This window comes from Callithrix jacchus, chromosome 11 (genome assembly GCF_049354715.1).
Source record: "Callithrix jacchus isolate 240 chromosome 11, calJac240_pri, whole genome shotgun sequence".
Lineage (NCBI taxonomy): Eukaryota > Metazoa > Chordata > Mammalia > Primates > Cebidae > Callithrix > Callithrix jacchus.
This window is the reverse complement of record NC_133512.1, coordinates 47630261-47644277: the sequence shown is the minus strand read 5'-3', so window position 1 is coordinate 47644277 and position 14017 is coordinate 47630261. Positions and strand designations below refer to the sequence as shown.

General features: G+C 36.1%; 1 protein-coding gene across 20 annotated transcripts in view; it reads left to right on the top strand.

The window, feature by feature from the left end:
* The window catches only part of PHF14 (PHD finger protein 14), a 247910-nt gene that overhangs the window by 20838 nt on the left and 213055 nt on the right, over nt 1-14017 (top strand). For 18 of the 20 annotated variants that reach the window (XM_035253747.3, XM_078342674.1, XM_009002351.5 and 15 more), the window contains exons 1-3: nt 4756-5213; nt 5720-5830; nt 13188-13975. In XM_035253747.3, the coding sequence (XP_035109638.1) occupies nt 5213; nt 5720-5830; nt 13188-13975 (900 nt within the window). In that variant the 5' untranslated portion in view covers nt 4756-5212. Of the gene's footprint in view, nt 1-4755; nt 5214-5719; nt 5831-13187; nt 13976-14017 lie in introns of those variants that run through there. The other 2 variants (XM_078342675.1, XM_078342677.1) reach the window with 1 other exon arrangement.

The window sequence follows — 14017 nt, the reverse complement described above, 5'->3', positions numbered from 1 at the left end:
GTATATTACCACTGCATGTCTTGTATTATTAATGATAAATTATTAATATTAATGATATCAGCCCTATGATGACATGAGATGAAATTAATTTATAGCAGGTGAGTAGTAGTGGTGCCATTGTTGGTGGTGATTTTACTCCTCAAGGGATATTTGGCAATGAACAGATACATTTTGGGTTGTCACAATTTGAGTTAGGGAGAGCTGTTAGTGACATCTAGCAGATAGAGTCCAGAGTTACTGAGATATCCTACAATGCACAGGACAGCCTTCCTCACCCTTTTGCCACAGGGTCAAAAAAGTGTCTGCCTCATCAGTAGTGACAAAGATAAGAAATCACTGAAGCTCTCTGTGTGTTGGAACAAGTTTTTAGTCAAGAAGTTAAAGCCAGCTGGATGTAGTCACTCATACCTGTACCCCAGCACTTTGAGAGGCTGAGGCAGGAGGATCACTTGAACTCAGGAGTTCAAGCACAGCCTAAGGAATATAGAGAGATGTCATATCAAATTTAAAAATTAAAAAAAGTTCAAACCCTGTGCTTGTCGTCATTTTTCTCTAATTTTTCAAAGGCTGTCAAAACTGCCATGTTAGCCAACCCCAGCCCATTTATTTCTTATTTCTGTTTTAGTATTCTGTCATAACAAACAATTGCTAGCAGGTCTTATGTTCAACAGGCCCCTTATTTCAGGTGATGACATATGATAATTCAAGTAAGTCTATTACCATGGCATGTCTTAGACTACCAATATCTTACTTTCCACTGATAATCAAGACATTATTGCCTTTAAATCCAAACTGGGTCAAATAATAAATATCAAATTCCCAGTGTTAAAGTTTCCTTTATTTTTTGAACATCTTTATATACCAACTACTGTATCAGATTAAATTAGTATAGCAAATAGAAAACACTGTATATATTTGATGCTGAAAAAAATTTGGTATGTACAAAATCATTTGAAAGACTAGAGGAGTGAAAGTCAGGGATTCAAGGAAATTTTCAGTTTTAAAATCATATAACTCTAGCTGTGATCTAGAGGTCAGAAAATTAGTGTAGCTGTTGCTGCAAACCCTCTCTGCAACTGCTCTTCCTCCTGGTCCTTATACCTTTGAATGAAGCTAATGAATATGGATTCCATTCTTATAGATGATGGAGCTGATTTTGCTGCTGTTACAGCTGCACAAAGATGGCCTCTGCCTCCCTTCCATTTTCTAAATATCAAGATGCCCATGAGAGACCTAATACATCTGAATTAAGTTATTGTTTAAAGTTTTAAAAAATTTAGTTCCTCCAATGTTATTAGTTTATTTAAATATTTAATGATTTTTGGTGGTCTCTGTATATATTTGTGTTCATAGTATACAATATGTGGTGTTGGTGGCCAGAATTGATATACTTCATCCAAATAAGAAGCCCTGTTCATCTGGCAGAGAATAAATGCAAGTTTTCATTATAGGTAGACTGGTTCCCATGGTTGTATGTTTGTAGGCTTAATGAGGAAGTTGGTGGTATAGTGAGGGTACATGTGAATATGTTCTTCTGTATGATTTATGAGTATTTTCTATGCTGGATCTTCCTATTTCAGCTTTTAAGACAGCTGAAAGTCAGTGGGGTTACTATCAGTTTCCTTCCTATAAACCTACTTCCCATTCTGCTAATCCTTAGTAGAGCTGTACTTTAAGTTTTATTCAAGAGAGAAACTGTTTTCAGCTCCTCTGACAACAGAATTACTATGTGGCTCTTTTCCTTCTAATGAATTATCCAGCTTACTGTCCAATTCTCAGCCCTTCTCACAACCCTCATTGTCTCTTACCTAAGTGTGATGCAGAGACTGTATTGGAAAAACTCACTTTAGTGATTCTTCTCTTTGATGATTCATCACCTGGATGAATTTACTAGCTCCTTAGTCTGTTGGATTTTGTTGGCAATTTGAACCTACTTTCAGAACCGTCAAAATTCCTCCATAGCCCTCAAAAGTCTGCTGGTGACATTCCTCCTAGGTTCATAGCATTGCTATGGTTTTATGGATTTATTTCTATTTGTATATTTCTTCTGTGATTTCTGTGTATTTTGGGGAGGGTAGTGAGGTAATTCACATGTTCAATTAAATTAGTTCAATTAGTTGTGAACTAGCACTACTATCCTTAGATTTATAGCAAGCTAAATTTTACTTTCTTGGCTTTTTTTTTTTTTTTTTTTTTTGTATTTTTAGTAGAGACAGAGTTTCACCATGTTGGCCAGGATGGTCTCAATCTCTTGACCTCATGATCTGCCTGCCTCGGCCTCCCAAAGTACTGGGATTACATGCTTGAGTCACCGTGTGCAGCCCTTTCTTGGCTTCTTAAAAAAATTAATCAGGATCTGCAGTTTCTCTCTTCATTTCTTAATTTCTCTTATTTTACTTTCCCCAAGCACTCCTTCTCTTTACCCCCACCTCTTGGATTTGGTTATAATCATTCATAATTATGACCCCTCTAGGTTGCATATCGTCGCTTAATAAAATTGTGTTAAATTCCACAATCTCAGTATCAACAATTATTCACAATTAATTATAACTGTTATTTTCTTTTTCTCTTTTATATTTTTTTCATTGCATGTCCTCTAATTTCTTGGATTAAAAATTTTTTTATATTAGAGTAATTTTGGAGATACTGCAGATGTTATCTGCTTCTCAAGACGGGTTATTAATATTATTTCCAGATTCTGGGTGAAGAATTGGAGGCTCAATGTTGACTTTTTTAAGGTAACACAAATTCATTGGCAAAGCCTAGACTCAGATTCAGATCCTCAGACTCTAAGTTTACTATCTTTTATATACATATTTATTTCATTATAGTAAGTGTCTACAACAAGCTGTTTATTTCACTATCTTTTCTTTTGGAGTAGTTTGAAAGACCATTTCTAAATATAAATCTTCTGCTTTGTATAATTCCTGCTGATGCTTTTACAGTCATATTCAGCTTGCTTAGTTAGATAGAATTGTGGACATTAAGAGTGAGTACCATTCGGCAAAATCCTACATTAAAGCTGTTAGTGGTTGCTGTTATTTGGAAGTAATTATGATTATAACATATGATTCTTCTTCGTGTAGTCATGCACAAATATCTTGAATTTGAATACCTGACAATTAGAATAAAAAGAGAAACATGATGGATTACATAACACAAATATTCTAGTAAGAAGATGGCAGAACATTAGGAGACTCCCGTGGTGGCTCATATCTGTAATCGCAGCACTTTGAGAGGCTGAGGTGGGCAGATCACTTGAGGTCAGGAGTTGAAGACAAGCCTGATCAACATGATGAAACCCCATCTCTACTAAAAATATAAAAATTAGCCAGGCATGGTGGCAGGCACCTGTAATCCCAGCTACTCAGGAGGCTGAGGCAGGAGAATCATTTGAACTTAGGAGGCACAGGTTGCAGTTAGCCGAGATCGCCGACATGCACACTCCATCCTCGGCAACAGAGCAAGAGTGTCTCAAAAAAAACAAAAACCTGACTTAAAAATGCCAACAGTAATTTATCATGCATGCCTTAAAGACGTTCAGAAGAATATTATTGGAGCTGTTATTATAGCCAGTTCATAACTAATAAAGACACATTCTTTATATGACATAAAATACAATTTCCTTTATGAATATGGGTGCAAAAATGAACAAAATACTAGCAAACTGAATCTAGCAACTATAAAAAGGTTTATACATCATGACTAAGTAGAATTTATAGCAGAAATGCAAGGTTTATTCAACAAATAAAAATCAAGCAACGTTAACAATAGACCATATAGAAAAAATTAAGTACAAAAATCACACAATCATCTCAAAAGACACAGAAAGAGTATTTAACAAAATTCAAAGCTCTTTCATGATAAAAACAATGTGCAAACTAGGAACAAAAAGAAAAGTTCCTCCACCTGAAAAAGGAAGGAAGAAGGAAATTGGCTGTCTGTAACAAATCAGGCTGATTGCAGGCTAGTCTTCCTTTGCATAGAGATATAACTTTGTAACTTCACCCTAGCCTCTGATTGCATGCTTTTTGCATCAATGTTTGCACAGGAGCCTGACCTCGTAACTTCACTTCAGTCTTTGGTTGGCTGCTTTCTGCAAACAATCAGCTTGATTGCGGGTTACCGCTTCATTTAAGCGAGGTGAGCCTGAAGTGGCCAATGGGAAGCTTCTAGAGGGTATTTGGACCCCAAAAGATTCTGTACTCGGGCCTTGAGTCGCTGCTCATGTCCTCCCACATAGAGCGTACTTTCATTTTCAATAAATCCCTGCCTTTGTTCTTTTGTTGCTTCATTCTTTTTTTACTTTGCTGGGCGTTTTGTCCAATTTGTTCAAAACGCCAAGAACCTGGACAACTTTCAGTCATGACTCTATACCGGTGACAATATCATTTAGTTATTGGTAGTGGCTTAAGGTAGCAAACGTCCCTTTGTGGTACGTTTACTCCGTGAAAATCCTTAAAAAACAAATCAGAAACAAAAACTGGCGTCCCAGGGATTTGGATTCTGGAGCAGAATTAGGCGCGGAAAAGGCGGAGCCTTTGGGGTTTGTGGGCGGAGCTGCACAGGATTTGGCAGGGATCTCTGCTCCCGCTTGGCACTACGCGGCTCCCCTCGGCTCCCTGTCGGCTTCCACTCGTCTCTGTTCGGCTCCTGCTCCGGAAGGGTGCGCGGGGGCGAGTCCTGCGCATGCGCCCTCAACTCCTACTGCTCTCAGGGCTGCTTTTAGCTTCGTGTTTTCACTTCCTTCTCCTCAGAGCTGTATCCGGGTCGCTGCTTTCTCTATTGTCTGAGGAAGGCGGCCTCGCGCTGTGCAATTTCTGGGTATTTTGTTGCTTTTGGTGCAGGCTAATAAAGTTTTTCTTTCTTTAATTTTTTTCTTCTAGTTTTAACGGGAGAAATTAACTCCCTAGAGCCGCCGGGGATTGGCCGCGCTGCCTGAGCCGGAGAGCTTCTCCGGCCGGGGAGCGCCGTGGGAAGGGGCTCGAGCGACCAGGGCCTGGCGAGGCCGGGAGTGTGGGATGGGGAGGGGGCGGGGGACTTAGGGGACGGCGGGGCTACTCTTGGGAGCGCCCCTGTCCCGCTGGCGGCGCGCGGGTTTTAAATAGCGTCTTTCGGACTTGTCTCCGCGGCCGCAGTCCCCGACCTCGGCGCTGCCTGGGCTCCCGCAGCCTCTCCCTAAGTCTCCAAACGACCACCTCACGGATTCCTTAGTAAGTGTGTACGAGGCCTCTGCGGCGAGAGGGATCCATTTCTGCCATTCTAGAAGTTAGGGCCGCGGGGAGCAGGGCAGGGGTGGGAGAGCCCTGCGGGAAAGGTGGACCCTTGGTGGATGCTCCCTCTACACTGTCCGCCGGAATGAACCCCGCTTCTTTTATTCCTTGGGATTTGCGTTTTTTATTGACTGTTACCATGTTTAAGTGGGGGATTAAAAGGAAGGTGCAGAAACATCTGGAAAAGATGCCCAAGGGGGTCGGCTTCGATTTTAGCTGATCTCATTTGTCGTCGGCATCATCAGGGCTGGAGCTGCCTCTGAAACTGCCCATGGAGCTGTCCGGCCCTCCCCAGACCACTTCTGAACCCCACTTCTCCTGACCCCTTTTGCTGATAATTAGGCAAAAATTCCTTGCGTGAGGTCATCTTTATGTTCTCTTAGCACCACAACTCTCTCCTGTGTTTGGTGTGATTATGAGTGACAATGTAATTTTTTTCTTAACAGTGGATCGCAGCTCCAAGAGGAGGCAGGTGAAGCCTTTGGCAGCTTCTCTGCTGGAAGCTCTGGATTATGATAGTTCAGATGACAGTGATTTTAAAGTTGGAGATGCCTCAGGTAAATATTTCCTTCTCTCTTCCCCTTTCCCGGCTTTCTGGAGTTGGGTTTGTTTTTAGACATTTCTTTTTTTAATCGGTTTTGATTAAAATGCCAATTTTAAGTGAAAGCACATATACTTCATTTATTTTGTCCGTTTGATTTCCCATTTGCCTTTATATCCTGTCACTAGACCTATAATTGCTTCTGTTTTCCTCAGAGATAATTAGCAGTCAGGGGAAGAACTTTTTCCAAAGATATAGAAGTATTTTCTCTATTGTACACCTTAAAAAATGTTTATGTTATAGAGAAAAAAACTGAAAGATATCCTGAAGTAGAAAAGTATCCTGAGAGGTGTGTGGACCATGAATAGTTCTTGAGCAGGGTTCTTCTGTTTTCCGTTCACTTGGCATTCTCTGAGGGGAGTTTTCCTTTTTTGTTTATTAGCTCTTTTACTAGAATAAAATTGACCAGAGTAAGAGTTGCACTTTAAATTATAGTAGGTGGTGGACCTTGTGGATTGGGCTTTTCAGAAATATCTGAAGTTTATGTCATGCATGCTTGCTCACTGTATTTAGTAATTTTTAAAACTTTTTTTAAAGGTCTTATAATCACATTTTACTAAATAGGAAAACAGAAAATTATGGTTTTCCTTTGTATCTTCTGTTCAATGCACCTGATGTGTATAATATATACAGTTTCAATTGAAGGAATCTGAGAAACATAAGAATTATGTTTAAGTGTTTATGGGAAAAAATACTGATATATGAACAATAAAAATTATTTGTAATTCCACTTATTGTGAAAATTTAAAGTGAGATGAAAATTTAAATAAAGTGATAAAAGCCTTTCCAATTTCATCTCTTCATCAGTTTTTAAATATCTTTCCAGAGAGTTTGCTGTGCTTAGTCACATCTCTCCTTCCTCTGGTTTTCCCTACTCTTTTTCCTGCCAGGGATGGTAGGAAGGGTGAATTAAATTGTGTTGTATTACTGTTGCTACTTTTAGTAGCATCAACAGCAGAATTTGCATTGTGATTTACTGATAACTTTGTTTGCATAGTCTCATTTAATTTTCACAGTAAATAAGTGAAGGAGATACTATTTTTTCAGGTAACAGGGGTATTGAGTTTACAGAACTGGCTTGAGGTCACTAAGTCAGATCCAATGGACTTGTCTTCAGAATTTAGTCTGTTTATCTGCTTAGATGCTAAGAGTTGACTGATTGAATCTTAAACAGAAACTTTGGATATTTGGTTACCAATTGAATTCATCCCTAGCAATCTAAAATTGATAAGTTTATCTTGATTAACTGTTTTTTTTTTAACCTTTGCTTCTCAGCTCTTTATCTCCCATTTAGTTGGTTTGCTGATGTTTGGTATTTCCAAAGAAGGGAAGGGGAAAGGAGAGGAGGTAAAATTTAAATCTTAGTTCTCTTGGTAAAGACCTTGGCCGATAAGAATATTCTTGGCTAGGAGGTAGTTTTGGTTTGTTATCGTTGTGGTTGTAAACTTTGACGAACATAGTTGGATCTCGGAAGTTATGAACTCTTTGAATATCATTGTGGGAACAATTCTAAAACTTATATTAAGTGTTACATATTTATGTGACAATATTGACTTTATGGACAGTTTGTTTTTAAGATTTGTTTGTTGAGATGGAGTATTCACAGGTATCACTTTTTCAAGTGGGAAAACAATCTGACATAAACATGAAGTATTTTCTGAAAATATTTTACGATATCAAGCTAAGTATTGACCTTTTTGAATCCTAATTATACTTGAAGAGAACTGTTATTTGTGAAAAATGATAGGATGAGTTTTGTTAGGTTGATATATCTCTGTATCCCCTAAATACACTAACATTATTTGCTTCCTCGTCCCTCATACAACATCTAGTATGCTGCACTTAAAATTTACCTTCCTGGCCCCTGGGGAGCTTCAATTTGCGACCTGTGGTCTCAGGTCACAAATTTATATGTATAGTTCTTGGTATTTATTGTAAAAGTGAATTTAGAAAAAAATTTTATTTAAAATGATTAGTAGTCAACAGAAATTGAATCATATTTTTGACTCGTTTTAGGTGCATTGATCTCCTCATAGCTGAGATATTGGCTTACTCTAGATTACCATTGTTTTCCATTTGAATCTTTTCTGTGCCTGAGATAGTATATATGTAATCGGAGTCTTATAGAAGATAAGACACTGGTTTTCAAACAAGTTGAAGTGAAGTCCTATTACTGGTTTTCAAACATGTTGAAGTGAAGTCCTATCACTGGTTTTCAAACATGTTGAAGTTGTGCATTCCCAGCCCTACTTATGAATAGGAGATTAAATTGGAAGTAGAGACATGGTAACTAAACATTTGTCTGATCATATCTTCTTTCAAAACAACTTCTAGAAATGACTTACTGAATGAACTATAGACTTCCTTAGAAGTTAATATTAAAGTGGTTAGATTGGTTGGCCTTAATTTTGGCTAACTGGATTCTGTGGATTAATTTCATCTTACCTTCATCTTGAAATCTGAAATTCTGACTATAAAACTTTTTGTATTGGTTTGGTTTTAAGAATATAGAAAACATTTAAAGATAAACATAATTTAACTCTATTGTAAAATGGAAACAAATCAACATTGCTAAAGAATGACCCACCAATAAGATTGGCACGTGATTATTGACAAAGTTAATAATTATGATCCTCTACCTTTAGAAAATTATGAAATAAAATGTAAACAAAAATAGTTTATATTTTATTTTTAATGCAAAAGTAAAAGTAAGTTTCTCATTTCTGATTGAAAGCAATCAATAAAGTTTGAAATGAGTAAGTCCTAAAATAGGGTATATATGTATTAGAATTATGGTGATAACCACCAGAAGAACCATATGTAGAAATGTTAGGTTGAACCATATGGAATTACCAGTTTTGTAGGTCCAAAACATTCAAATATTGGCAATTTTGTGGTTTGACCTAGTTAAAGTGTTTGTTTACATTTGAGGACTGGGGGTAGGGTAGGAAACTTATTTACATTTAGTTATCTGCTACATCAATTGAATATTTTAAAGAATGTTTACGTCTTTTTAAAGATGCAGACATGTATTACTTTTATTAAGCAGATGATTAGCCATGCCCTCTACCCCATCCCCCACTAGCCAGAATAAAATGGGGTTGGTTTTAGATCTTGATCAATGGTTTAGTTAGGTCATATTGCCAGGAAATAATTTAATGAGAAGAGTCAGCCTGAGACTTTGGTGGTATTTTATGCTTAATCTGACTTTGCATAAATGGACCAAGATGTGTTCATTGACTATCTGTAGTTTAACCCTTTGCTAGATGTTATGGTGAATTTACAAAACAATAGTAATAATACTAGAATAAATAAGTAAAATAACATGTAAGTAAAATAAAAATTAGAATAATTAACTAAAATAATTGATACAAAGGATGATTGATCGCTTGTATAGTTCAGGTCTTTCATGGGAAATGGGATTAGTTTAGATTGATGTAGAACAGTTTCATTGAGGACATAAGAGGAACTATGAACAGAAAGAGATTTAGATAAACAGCAATCTTGGTAAAGGAAAAATTAAAACTATTGAGACTTGGAAATGTTTTTTATATTTGGGGATCAGGGTTGAGTTAAAGTAGAAGAAATAAGCCTGGAAAAGTAGAATAAGGTCAAATTGAGGCCTTGTGTACGAGTTGAGGATTTCTCAACTGTGGCACTATTGGCATTTTGTGTTGGATACTTTTTTGTTGTGGAGGCTTGTCCTGTATGCCAGTAGCATCTTTCCTACCTGCCCCAGCCTCACCTCTAACCCCACTGCCACTCTTTTGGCAACTGTTGTTTCCAGACATTGCCAGATGTCCTCTGGGGAAAAAATGTCCCCATTTGAGAAGCACTGGCTTAGATTTACCCATAAAAACCTAAGTTGACATAGCTGGAACTAGATTCAGAAGTAGAGGATGAGTTGTGTTGACTGATTATCTGTCTTCAAGACATACACAATTTTAATCAAACATAGCCCCAAGATAGCCCTTAGTAACTAGGAGAATAGTGATTGGTCTGTTATCTATTGTGTATATTTATAGTATTAATACTGTTGTACCAGATCAATGAACAGAATTAGATTGATGAAATTGATGAGCAAATTTATATTGCATATGTTGTATATTAACATAAAACAATTAAATTACATTGAGTTTGTTATGGGGAGAATATTGGATATAATGGTATTGATGGTTGATATTAATTTTTATTTTATTATTTATTGTAAAGGGATTCTTGAAGATTGGTTTTTTAAATTCTTATTTTAAAGTGTATTTTATTTTTGGCCATTACCACTCAAAGGAGTTTTTAAAAATTCTGTAACTAAAAAATTTCTTAAGTGTTAGTTGAAATAGCTATTGCTTGGAGAGATTCTGATTTATTGTATGTTTGTAAAAGGTTATTTTTTATTTAAACAAATGGGAAGTAGGATTTAAATTTTAAAGATCTTTTTCAAATATAAGAAAGGTTTATTGTAGACTTGAAATTAACTCTGTCTTTCTGCCTGAGATAGCTTTATTTGAAGTATCTGGCCCATTTCTCCAGTCTATTATTTTTTTTTTTGTTTATTTATTTTTATTATTTTGGAACATGGCACAGAGTCATTCTTTGATTTTATAGTAATAGGAATTATTTTGTATGCCTCTTGTGAAAAAAATAGCCAAGGACCTTGATTTTTCTCAGTTTCGTTATTAACCAGCTATGCTTATAATAACTAAATGTGGTTTTTATCTTCATCCCTCCAGTGCACATGTACAAAAAAGAAATAATGACTAATCAGATGAAGAAGTTATTTTTCAGAGATCAGAGAAAGATAAAATTTGATGTATTGCTGATCCCTGTAGTTGGAGTCTAAGTAATGTACTGTATTTGGAGAATGAGGGGTTAGGTAAGCTATTCGGACTTGGTTTTGCAGAAAAATGTCCATTTTTCTAATAATAGTTAACAAACATGAAACATTGAAATATTAAAAATTGCTTTTTATTCAGCAGTATTATAAATCAAAAACAAATCAAGGAGTCTCAATTTACCTCTCATTTGAAAAAATAATTAATTAATTGGCATTGGCAACAATCAAAACAAAATTATAAAAATTTCTGACATTTTGTAAAATTTATCAAGTAATAGCAAATTTGGATTGGTCTGAATTTTGATCAGCTACCTATTTTTACCCCAGTTAATCTTGTGTCTATCATCAAGTTTTGATTGTTAAAAAGCCTTCTAGAAGGTTGATCCAGAAGAAAAGTACCTTTTCTTTCATCTTGATTTTCTAGCTCTTTTAATTACGGCATTGCTTCCATTCTAGATCCTAAGGTGTTTCAGTTTTCTTCAGTCAGTGTGCATAAGAGATCCTTCTGTGTCTTAGACGTGTTTAGTCAACTCTGGTTATTGTTTATTAAATCATAATTTTAAAATGTCTAGAGGTTATTATTATGTTATTTTTACCAGATGTGATTTTTCTTGGTAGGTTGGGTTAAATTGCTTGAATGGTTTACAAAGTCATAATTTTCTTAATGCTCTGGAGACTGGAAAGAAGTCAGTCGTTTGTGAGTAACACTGGGTCTGCACTCTTGAAATTCAAGAAGCTCAAAAATCTAAGTGTTTTGTAAGGTTGACACAAAGTTACTTGATGGCAAAACCTAACAGAAACTGATAGGAGTTTATTTGTATTATTTATTTCTCATACTCTGTAAATATTTGTATTTTTCTTTGCAGAAATAGTGTGTTTGATTATAATACCATAGACTTCACTGAGGGTATTAGTGTGACATATGGTGCATGTGCCATGTTACCCTTTGAAAATCTGAGAAATTATGAATTCTGAAACACATCTGGCTCTTAAAGCTTCAGATAGGGAATTGCTGACCTGTGTGATACTGCTCTTATGTCCCGTGCAAGGTTGTTGAGGATGGGTGTTTTTTTTCAGAACGATCCCAAATAAGCTATGGATACCTACATGAGAGTTGCGAGATTGGTAATGATTTCTTAGAGTGAGTCAGTATCTGTTAAATGTTAGTGTTTATTTTTTATGTAATTTTACTTGCAGGATATTTTTGTTATCAGTCATTTGTATATGACTTGTGAGGTTCACTAGATACCAGATACTAAGTACAGACAGCTTCTTTTAGTTTTAATGCTCAGTTAATTACAGAGGTTAAGCCTAGTTGAGTTAATAGAAATCAAAATTATGTGGAAACACTACTTACTTCACCATTTTATCATTACCTTTTTCTTGGCTTTAAGTACAAAAAAGTTAATCATCATGTGGATTTAACTATTGGTATTGGCTAAGACTTGACATGTTTCTTCTCCACCTCTTCCTGCTCCCTGCCCTCTTTCCCTCCTCCCATTTATTTCTCTCTCCAAATATTTTAGATTGTTACTTATTTGATTGGGTACAAAGAGAATGATTAGAAGGTTACTGAGTAGTGTTAGGTTGAGAGGGACTGGGCTGCCTTAGGTAGGAATGGAAGAAACTTGCTAGAAAGTTTATAGTCCTGTGTGAGCTCTTTAATGTCCTCAGCCTGACTTTTCAGTAACCTCTTTGACTACTCATTTTCAGGATGGATTGCTTTATTCATCAATTTCTTCCATTCTAGAGCCTATAGTAGTTACTGTCTAGAATTTTTGAAAGTGTAGTGACCCTTATTGATATGAAGAGTGTTCTAATAAACAGGAAAATTGATAATTTCTCTTGCAACTTCCTTTTTCTGTGCCATTGCTATTGTCTGTTTTCTCTTTGGGCCTGTGTTCTTGGTATTCCTAAAATCTGTTTGGTATATTAAGGATCTGGTATAAGTTGACTTTCATAAATAACTATGCTCATTTTGCTGGGTAGAATAAAATAAATGAAGCAGTTTAATGGGTGAGATTTACCTTGTTTTGGTTGTGTCTCAATACTTGTAAGTCCATATAGTTTATAAAAGATGTTTAAGGGAGGAAGAATTTTGTCTGTATTATATCAGTAAAATTAAAATCAAGTGCCCAATCTTAAAAGAAGCACGTTTACATTAAAAAATAATTGCCTCTTCAGTACCAAGCATTGCCATATGACACAAAATAGTGCTTCTCTTTTTAAAGCATATTTTAATTTAGGGTTATATATATATTCATCTTCATTAATGCTATACTGAACTAAAACCATTGTATCAACTTCATTGATTTATTATTTGATCAGGTTGGGAATGTCTACCATTCTTTGACTTAAATTTGTTTATATTGTTTTACAAGTTATTCACAAATTTTGGTGGTTTCATTTGTGTCAGCGTTGTGTGTGTGTGTGTGTATGTATATACATATGTGTGGTTTTTTTTTTCTCATATTTTCAACAGATTCTGAAGGGAGTGGTAATGGAAGTGAAGATGCTTCAAAGGACAGTGGAGAAGGTTCCTGTAGTGATTCTGAAGAAAATATTTTAGAAGAAGAACTGAATGAAGATATTAAAGTAAAAGAAGAACAACTTAAAAATTCTGCAGAGGAAGAAGTACTATTATCAGAAAAACAATTAATTAAAATGGAAAAGAAGGAGGAAGAAGATAATGGAGAAAGACCTAGAAAGAAAAAGGAGAAAGAGAAGGAAAAAGAAAAGGAAAAGGAGAAAGAGAAGGAAAGAGAGAAGGAAAAAGAAAAAGCAACAGTATCTGAGAATGTGGCTGTTTCTGCTACTGCCACCACACTAGCCACAAGTCCTCCTGCTGTTAACACATCCCCTTCTGTTCCTACTACAACAACTGCTACAGAGGAACAAGTCAGCGAGCCAAAAAAATGGAACCTGCGACGAAACCGACCACTTCTGGATTTTGTGTCCATGGAAGAACTGAATGACATGGATGACTATGACAGTGAGGATGACAATGATTGGCGACCTACTGTAGTGAAGAGAAAAGGGAGATCTGCATCTCAGAAAGAGGGAAGTGATGGAGACAATGAGGACGATGAAGATGAGGGAAGTGGGAGTGATGAAGATGAGAATGATGAAGGCAATGATGAAGATCATAGTAGCCCTGCCAGTGAAGGGGGTTGCAAAAAGAAGAAGAGTAAAGTTCTTAGCAGAAACAGTGCTGATGATGAGGAACTGACCAATGATAGCCTGACCCTATCTCAAAGCAAGAGTAATGAGGTAGATCAACCCAATTTTTATATCTGTCTGTCTGGGGAAAAG